Genomic DNA, 10,146 nt, shown 5'->3' on the forward strand with positions numbered 1-10,146 from the left:
AAAAATACATAAGAAAGTAGAAAACATAACATGTCCAATGGATGCAAAGTCGAAAAAGGTTTAAAAATATATAACTTAGTATTTCTTAAAATAGGGGGCGAAATTTGATAATAACTCGTGAGCGTCTATTTTAAATTGTTTGGTACAGCGTCTTTACTGCCTGCTCTTCTTAGTTTTGCCTGATCTACAAACCTGGAAATTCACATCCCCACCAGCTATGCCATTATATTAAACGGGACCATGAGCTACAGATCAGAGAACGTCGAACAAAGCACACTACTTATTCAATTATTGGGACACAGCCACTTTTTCTAAACGACAACGTTACAAACAGCGCCGCCTACCGGATTAAAGGTTGAACTGACGCTATTTTTAACTTGTGTTACATTTATTTCTAAATATATTTTAGAAATAATATTTTATTATAAGTCAGGAACGCATTATCTGACGTTTCTATTGTTTTTTAATAAATAAAAAAATCACTCACTATATATTTAATAATTAATTAATGTTTTAAACGAGCTTGGTAGATGAGTAGTTCGATTCCTACAACGAACCGATTCTTTTGTCCGTTTTAATGAATCTCACGTCGGATTTGGTTAAACTCACGCATTTTTGTAATGTTACAGTGTCGCATTTCATGATATTTGTGGGTTTTTTTGTGTAAGTAAAACAGTAAAATTATTATTATATCATTGTAATCCTTCACGTGTAACCGAACTGAAGGGGACGTTACGAATCAGCTTGAAATTAAAATGTTCAAATGAACCGACTCAAACGATTCATTCACAAATCGAGTCCCTCTGTTGTTCCGCCATTTCTGTTAGGAAGGCGGGTAATTTTGAAAGCTCGCCGGGCAGCTCGCGTTTCTCTAGTGAGAGAAATATCTCGAATTTAGTTGAACCGAGCGCGGAATTTTGGAGTTCACATATTTCTTTATGTGTTCGCGTTTTCTGTGGGCAGCAGGCTCGCTACTTTTTGACTTTTTTGAGTAACTTTAAAAATGAGCAGCAGGACACCGCGGTCAGCGTCGACTGGCCTCATAAAAAGCAGAGGTGAGTGACTGAACTGAACCAGCCCACGATAACTCTTTATTTCTGTACTGCAGAGTCATAACTAATACAATAACTAGCTAAGTTATTTAACTAGGTTGGCCAACTCCTATTTCATTTGCTTAGCCAGGCTAGCTAAATATTATAGTTATTTTAACGCTGTGTTGTCATAAGCTAACGTTAGCTTAAGTTACTGTTTGGGTAGTTAGCTAACGTTAGCTAACCTTACTAGCGTTAAGAAACTAACTAGTGGTAATTAACTAACTGTTAGCTCGGTTAACTTATATGTTATAGTCCTGTTTGATTCTGATAAAATATGTTAATTTAATAATAGGTTCGAGTGTCTTAGTTAGCTAGCTAATGATTATCTAATAGAAATTAATGGAACCAATGTGTGCTTTTTGTGGACTGCTCCTTCTCTGAACTCAAGCTCTTACATAACAGTTAGCCAGCTGGCTAGGTTAACATTAACATTAGACCATTTCAGTTCTACTCTCTCTTAAAAGTGCAACAAAGGGAGCCTTACATATTAGTGTAAATATTAAACTAGGGGTGGGCGATATGGCCCTTAAGACAATATCATGATATTGCATGGCATTTGTGTGACAATACTCTACACTACTGCGGCAAATAAAAAGGAAATTATATTGTTGCACAAAATATCACCCCTAAAACACCTAATTTAGATATCAGCACTTCAAATATCCAGGATTAAAGTAAAATAAATGATGCTGCACAGTTATAATCTGTCTCTAGTAGATATATAACAGGGATTGAAAACAGTGTTTATTTTTCTTTTGCTGAAAACAGCAAAAAGTAGTAACCTGATGTGATAAAAGGTTGGATATGGCACTATATTTCAGGGTATAAAATCGATATAATTGCGTACAAAATTATATGGCACATCCCTATATTAAGCAATACAAAAACTCATTTTCACAAAGCAATGTATTGTTTATACATGTTAAACTGTTTATTCGAGACAGTATAAGCCCTGAAAGCTCTCCAACAAACATACAACTAATTTAAGCATTGTCTACTTTCTTTTAATGGTTTTACAATGTTGTTAAAAGGTAGTTCTGTTTATGTTTGTTGAGAAATGTTGTCACAACCTAATTTAGTTAATAATTAATAGTTAATAATAATTAATAGTTAATATAAAGTTAGGCTGAACCAAATTAATTTCTTGGCCAGACGAGAACAAAATTACAGTTGTAAAAACAAAATAACCTAATCAGCAATGCATTGTTAAGACAAAGCAATCGCAGAAGTACCAATTTTGAGAAGTTAAGTAAAAGTATAATAAGAAATACAGAACTAAATGAGATTCCAGTCTAATTGCTTCCATTCTGACAGATATTTAAATTAATAGTTTTGGTTGGCAAACTTTAAAGGCATTTACTTCCAAATATTTAGTGCATTGCTATTAATAAATGTACAGTCTGACAGTGTTTTAGGCACCAAACAATAGGTTGTCACAGTCTAAGTGTGTTTGCTGGGACCTTTCATAAATAAAGTGCACATAATAAAATGTACATTTTTTGGCAGTAGTTGAACTAGTGTTATGTTGCAATGTCCTCATTAGCGATGTCCTCTTCATTATATTGCTAAAATATCATGAAATAGTTCATAATACACTCTTAGAATTTAACGTAACACTCTAACTGACTTTTGAAAATCTTTTTGAGAGTTGCTGAATCAAATTATTATGACATTTCATTTTTGTTTGGGTAAGTTTAGTTGTGCATTGTGTTCTTAGAAACAGATGAAGGCAGCCAACAGCGAAGGAGATCAGCAAGGCTGTCGGGGAATGAAGAAAACCTGCCCCCCAAAGATGAGGTGAGAATTTTGCTGGATGTTCACTGTTTAAACTATTCTCTAAATATAAAGCTAGATTACATTATTTTACAGGAATCTGACCTACTGTAAAACCTTTTTTGAATAATATGTTAAAAAAACAAAGGTGCATCGAAAACAGCACACTACTACAAGAAGTAGTATTTAAAAGTAGTGCTTCATCATTAGAAGTAAACAAAAGCCCTAATAGGCAAATCTGTTCACTTTTCCACCAACTTTACAACTTTGGGCTTTATCAGTACATACCAAGTTTAGAGTAACAAGAATTCATATTTTATCCATGTGCCAGTCTCTTTCTTTATAATTTCTGTAAAGTACAGTCATTTGTGTTGTGTACATTAAGAATCGTATGTGGTTTGGTATACATGCTCAGGTCCAGATGCACAAAAGCATTCGTATACCACTGATTAGAAAACTTCGCTACTTTGAGATGCGCAAGTTGCTTAAACAAGCATTCAGTTGCACACAGTGTGTATACTCTTTTTATATAAATGCGGTGGGTTGCGCTGGACAGGTATCACATCATCAGTACCTGATGTGAATGTGGCTAATTGCAATAAAATATTGCAGAAAAGATTTTAACACCTAGTTTAAAGCCTTTCCAGGAGAGGATAGGCTTTTAAAGCATATGACTATGTGTCTACAAACCTTTAGGCATATTATGTTATTAATGATTTATATGCCTCTTTGCTTCTTCAGGTTCCACGCGTTTCTGTTAAACGCTCCATCACTGTACGAAAAATTGCACCCAGGAAAACTCAGGTAACTACAAATAAGCACATTGATAAATAAGCACTGTTCTTGTTTTCATTCATTATACATATATTTCTTCACACCATGCTTTTTTTTGGTCACAGGTACCATCAGAGCCTATCAAGGAAAATGTGGAAAGAAGATCCAGTGCCGGAAACAGAAAGAGGTCCCAAGGCTCAAACAGCCCAGTCCAAACAGAGGCACCAGCACCCAAGCCCACCATCCTGTCCCCAATACAAGCGCCTTCATCACCCCCTCCCCAGCCCAAAGACCCGGAGCCAGAGCAGGATCCTGTTTGGTCTAACAAGGTCCGTCGGTCTTACAGCCGTTTGAGCATGGGAGATCGGTCTTTTGAAAGTCCAAAATCTGCCTCATCCCCCACACGCCGCGAAACCCTGTTTGGGTTTGAGAGGCTCCAGACCCCTGAGGTGATTCGTAAGGCTGACGTGTCAAAGGGAGCGCTCCAATCCTCAACATCACTGTGTGTAGGATCTTTCAACCTCTCAGCAGCTGATGACGGCGAGTCCAACCCCCCAGAACCTGACATGAACATACCCGGAGTTTGCCTGGTGAAGAAGAACCCTCGAAGGAAGAGGGTCCAACAGATTAAGGTGAGGGGGAAAGGGGCTTCTGAGCAGCATGCCACACTTGGTATCACTTGGTTTAATCACTCAAGTAGTTTGGGTGATTCAATTTATATCTGTTTAAAATGCATCTTGATAGTGTTTATTTTTTGTGGATTGCACTCTGATGCTCAGAAGAGATTGAATAAGCTGTTGTAAACAGGGTCTTTTGTAAATCAGATGTAAAGTATGGAGGACCTTTTCAAAGTTGAAATAACCACCACAGAAAAAAAACTTTTCTAGGGTTTTTCCCCACACACAAATCTTTGTTCAAATTCAATTTCTTAAGGGAGACAAAGTTTATGTTCTCTGGCAAGATAAAAAAATACTTATGGTTTTTGAATTTACATTTATTTTGCACAAATACAATACTTTTTTTTAATTAACCAATCCAGAATAGCCAACCTAAAAACGGTGCCTCCATTATCTAAGTTTAACAAAGCTGAATAACTTGAGGCCAGTTGATCTGTTAAAAGTCAAACACACTAAAACAAATAGGAAATAGGAAGTGTGCTTATTTTTTTTAACCAATAAATTGTTCACTGTTTTTGTGGGATTTTGTGCAATGAAATGGAAACTATTATTCAACCACTATTATTTAAATGGTATTGAAAATATTGAGTTTATTTAAACCTCCAATGTCATCACACATCATTATTTCTTTTTTCTATCAGTAGTAAATCAGATTCAGAAATCAGGCATAAATCCTTCTGGAATATGAACTATTTCACATTATATGTAATTTAATTACTGGTATGTATTTGATTCCCTTTCTTAGATGTCAGAGTTGGACCTTCTTGCCGCACAAATGAATGCTGAGTTTGAAGAAGCTGAGTCCTTTGAATTGCTGGTAGAATGAAGCTTCTGTACAGCCCTCAGAGACAGTAAACAACACCACTGGAAAAGAGAAAATGAAGAGTGGAGGGAACTGAAACAAGATATCTGAACTCAGTGGAATACAGATCAAGACCAACCAGCATCTGTTGACTGCATTTTCCTGCATACCAGGAAACACCAACCAGCCAAAATTGAATAATACATTATACAGGAATTTTGTTTAGTTCTGTATTGTTTTATTACATTTTACTTTACCTTTTATTCGATCAAGTCAGTTTTATTACAAACTGTATTATAATTATAACTCTATTATATTTTATTTCTCTTTTTTACACCTTCAAATACTGACTTGATAAGAGATTTTAGGTTCAGAGTCTTTGTTATTTTTCAACAGGGATACAACTTTTTTCTTTTAACTATTCTATAATTGGCCTAAATATCTGTGTTTGTGTATTGTTTGTTTGTTTTTTCTTACTTTAACTTCTGAAAATCTATTGTTTTGCTTAGTGTGGAATAGTGATTTGAGGTATAGGACATGCAGAGTAAAGTGTGGGATGTTGAGATAGCTGTTGTACAAAACACCAATACATTATGCTGAATTTACATTTGGTCATAATATAACCAGTCTGCACAACCAATATTACATTTCATCTGATAATTTTGCCCATAATATGTAGCATTTAGAATTCCACCTAAAAAACAGTTTCACAGTTCACAATCCCGTAATATTTTTTTTTCATATGGTATCTATATAATGTATATTATACTCTATACACTCATTTTTTAGCCTTTCTTCCATATTTTATACTTCATTCAATTTGCCACTAGAGGGGGCAATTTGTTACAGTTGAACAAAACTACAGCGTGATCAATGCAATATTTTTACTGTCTCATCCCCCCTCCTGTTCCTTTTTTAAGTATTGGCTTGAACTTTACCAAAAAAAAAATCAACTTTTTTTGCAGGCACTGATATAGACTCGTGATAATAAGACTTAACTAATGGTTCATCAGTACACTTTTAACATTTGTTCAACAACTGTACCAAATCAAGCGGCGGTGCATGAGGAGCAGATCGGGGAATGAGAAAGTTTGTCTTATACATGCATTTCCTTCTTTGTTCTCATCTGAATCTCTGCACGTCCTCACTACCAAGACAAATAAAGAAGTTCAAACAAATAGATGATCCAGTGTTATTTATCTGTCTTAGTCATGGATGCACTAAAAATGAATTTTATATGTAGTATATACACCATGTATGCCACAGGAATGAACATTGGTGTAAAACTTTTGGTCATAAAGTTTTACACTGATATATATGTACATACGAAAACTCTAAGGGTTTGAACCTTGTCTTGGACAAAAGCAGTCTTTATGGTACATGATGTGTGTTGTATGCAAAGCTTTGGTCACCCCTAAAAAAAAAACACCACCTTTTTGATTTTCCAAGTTAAAGAAAATACATATCATCTACAGAGAATACAACTCTACACACTGTAAAAAACAATTTCTGCTTATTTTGCTTAATTAAACATTAAAAAATATAAACATAAAAACCTAGTCCATGACTGTACATCATTCTGAAATCAAATTCTCCATTGAAAAATTAAGTCCAGGACTTAACCTCTCTCTGGGAAACCAACCCAAAGATACATAGATGAAGCCTAGTTATAGACAAAATTTTAGGGGTAGTGGTGCATGAATCCAGACCATCAGCTGCAAAGGTTATGGAATTTTTATGTGTTATGTTTTATTTAATTCTTTTTAAAATGACCAAGTAATCTGCATTATTTGCAGTGTTTGTTTAATGTAGTGGATTTGTTTAATTATTTACCCAAACAGTACATGTTAGTATAGGTTTATATCAGCTGTCCATGACGGCTGTATAAGATACTGAATTGTTGTAAATAAGCTGCTTAAGCAAGAGCTAAAAATAGCATATTTAAATTGTGATATTTAAATATATTACCATATAGTCAACCCCCTTTACGCATAATGTAATGGTTCTTAAAACCACCAGTTTTGATTCAGTCAAGTAAAAGTTAACACACAATTCTACAGCTCTGGAAAAAAAATTAAGATTAGGTTAAGTTTTTAAATCAGTTTTTCTGATTTTGCTATTTATAGGTATATGTTTGAACATGTTTTATTAAATAAACTACGGACAACATTTCTCCCAAATTCCAAAAAAATATTGTCATTTAGAGCATTTATTTGCAGAAAATGAGAAATGGCTGAAATAAATAAATAAAAAAGAAGCAGAGCTTTCAGACCTTAAATAAGGCAAATTCATATTCATAAAGTTTTAAGAGTTCAGAAATCAATATTTGGTGGAATAACTCTGGTTTTAATCACAGTTAATCATGCATCTTGACATGTTCTTCTCCACCAGTCTTACACACTGCTTTGGATAATTTTATGCCACTCCTGGTGCAAAAATCCAAGCAGTTCAGCTTGGTTTGATGGCTTGTAATCATCCATCTTCCTCTTTATTATAATTCCAGAGGTTTTTAATTTGGTAAAATCAAAGAAACTCATCATTTTAAGTGGTCTCTTATTTTTTTTCCAGAGCTGTAGACATTTTAATTAAAAAATAAAACTGGTTCAGCTGCGTTGCTTCTCAAAGAATTTGAAACACTTCATTTTTTTATGTATAGCAGAAAGGAAAATGATTGAGCAGATCATCAATCAGCTAGTTCTGTAAAAAATACAAATTGAATCTGCTTTGTTACTTTTTCAGCAATCCTTTCTATTGAACATATATAGTAAGACACTGTCTGATAATAAAAGAAGAGATTTGTACAGAAAGAATTCCTATAAGGCAGCTTATATAACAGGGAAGAGACTGACATACTTCTATTTTGTCCAAGCCTGTATTGAGACTTTGCTCTGTGCTGTGGCTTTGTCTGTGTCCTTCCATTCTCTTTGCTGGAGGGTCACATTGCTGTGATACTGCCATTGATTATCAGTGCAGGCAGGGGCTGTATTACACAATTTACCATTGATTGGTTTGGAGGGGACTAAAAGGGACACTGGGGCTTGGAGAACTCAATATTAACATGATGGCTCATACTAAAATGAGAGGGACCCAAATGATTCTTACTAGCTTGGATGTACAGTAAGGTTCATATGTGTACATTTGACTTTGACATTAATGGTTCTGCGAAAATATATAAATTTAACTGGTGTTTTTTTCTATTGATTTGGTCTGAAGAATCAAAGAGATGCTCACGACAAGATGTTTTTACTGATTGTAAATGAATTAGTTAATAGATAAATAAAATAAATAAAAATGTTTCAGTTGGATCTTTGAGCATTGCTATAGAATACAGAACATTATCAAAACACTATCTCTATCAAGTCCCTAAAATGGTCAATAAAATGTATTTTTATTTTTTTTGTTGGAATGTTTATAATATTTGTTACATTTATAAGATCCCAGTTAACTACATCAATTATTTTCCTCTAGTTTAATTACTTTGTGTTTTCACTGGCATGCATTTGTCTGTCCTGTTATGGCAAGCTGCATGACAGGGTGGACAAATTTAATGAAAATTGGCATTTAATGAAAACATGGTTAACTGATGGTTAAATGATTTTTAGTTAGCCCAAACTCAGTCTAAAACCTGCCGTTCAGAAGCTTAAACTAGCCAAAAATATATGTCTGTTACAGGTTTGAAGCAAATGCCAAAACAACTATGAGTGTACAACTTAATATATTGTTTATATATATTGTTTATTATCAGTAATGCTAAGTATCCTTATCTAAGTCATTAATAATATTGTAACATTAGTGTTTTATTAGTTCTTTTATAAATGTTTTATATCCCAGTCAAGAACATTTAATAGTAACATGATTAGCAAAAAAAAAAAAAAAAAAATCTGTCCTTAACATTTTTTTTATCACATTGTGATCTCTCTCCTTCTTATTCTTTCTATCTCCTTTTTATTATTTCTTTATTTCTTTCTCTCACTCTCTCTTTTATCTGTCTTTCTCTCTCTCTCTCTTCTCTTTCTCTCTCTTTTATCTCTGTCTCTCTCTCCCCTTTCTCTCTCTTTTATCTTTCTGTCTCTCTTCTTTTTCTCACTCTCTCTTTTTTATCTCTCTGTCCCTCTCTCTCTTTTATCTCTGTCTCTCTCTCTCTTTCTGGCTAGCCCTCTCTCCCGCTCTTAAAGTTTGCCCGCTGTGTTGATGTAACATCCAAGGCAACTCAGTTTTTTTGTTGTTTTTTGGCAGTTGCTGTAATTTTTAAAAGTAGCCCAAAAATATGCACCCGACATCCCTGAATTTTTACGAGAGACTGGATTTTCAAACAAGCCCAAATTGCCTTGAAAAACATGAACCTGGTAACACTGGCTGACAGGATTAGCTAGCTAGCAAATGTTAGCTTGCTATGAAGTTGTTTATTTCTACTGTTTTACTGGAGGGTTACTGGTCATTTTAGAACATTTAATGATATTTTGTAAGTTGTAGTTAAAAATAATGTTGTTTTTAAGTATAAATTAACATTGTCCATCCCCTGAGTCAAGCTACTTTGCTAGTTAGCTTAGCAAACCTAGCCACACCAAATTGGTTAGACTCAGTGACTTTATTTACAGCACTACTGTTCTCCTAAACCTTAATATGATAGTAAGCTATTTTTTGTGCTTTGTTCTGTGTCTGTAAAAAGTGGTTTTATAACTTTATTTATCGTACATTTGCGTGCTAGGAAATCTGCAGCAATATTTTTAAGCACTGTGATAAGTACATAATATTCATAACATTATTTTAGTAATGTTAAGTGTTTATTTTATACTTTCATAAATTTATACTTACACAGAATATTTATTGGTTGGATTATACTAATGTATTTATATTTATGGTGAACATTTGCAGAACCTGCAGAGACGTGTCACCCACTGCAGCAGTGAATATTTGTTGATGAAAATGTGTTGTGTCATTGTTATAATTCAAATTGATTCCCAATGATTCCATCTTCAATAATGACCAGGGACACTGTACTACTGAGCAGGTCATCACCCGAAGC

At 34.1% G+C, this 10,146-nt stretch overlaps 1 protein-coding gene across 2 annotated transcripts; it reads left to right on the forward strand.

The window, feature by feature from the left end:
• The first annotated feature begins 805 nt into the window (after positions 1 to 805).
• Positions 806 to 6,298, forward strand: cdca5 (cell division cycle associated 5). Of its 2 annotated transcripts, none has more exons than XM_022667806.2 (5): positions 806 to 1,055; positions 2,818 to 2,891; positions 3,609 to 3,671; positions 3,767 to 4,273; positions 5,064 to 6,298. In XM_022667806.2, the coding sequence occupies exons 1-5, from the start codon at positions 1,004 to 1,006 to the stop codon at positions 5,142 to 5,144; spliced, it is 777 nt and encodes a 258-aa protein (XP_022523527.2). In that variant the 5' UTR covers positions 806 to 1,003; the 3' UTR covers positions 5,145 to 6,298. The 2 variants fall into 2 exon arrangements, with proteins under 2 accessions (XP_022523527.2, XP_007254040.3); XM_007253978.4 differs by having other exon boundaries at positions 807 to 1,055; positions 2,812 to 2,891.
• Positions 6,299 to 10,146: the final 3,848 nt, after the last annotated feature.

The sequence above is a fragment of the Astyanax mexicanus genome, chromosome 1, assembly GCF_023375975.1.
Source record: "Astyanax mexicanus isolate ESR-SI-001 chromosome 1, AstMex3_surface, whole genome shotgun sequence".
NCBI lineage: Eukaryota > Metazoa > Chordata > Actinopteri > Characiformes > Acestrorhamphidae > Astyanax > Astyanax mexicanus.

Coding starts and splice junctions, on each gene's coding strand:
- cdca5 (XM_007253978.4), top strand. CDS start 1,004: ATGAGCAGCAGGACACCGCGGTCAGCGTCGACTGGCCTCATAAAAAGC. Junction 3,672..3,766: donor TTGCACCCAGGAAAACTCAG/GTAACTACAAAT, acceptor TTTTGGTCACAG/GTACCATCAGAGCCTATCAA. Junction 4,274..5,063: donor AGAGGGTCCAACAGATTAAG/GTGAGGGGGAAA, acceptor TCCCTTTCTTAG/ATGTCAGAGTTGGACCTTCT.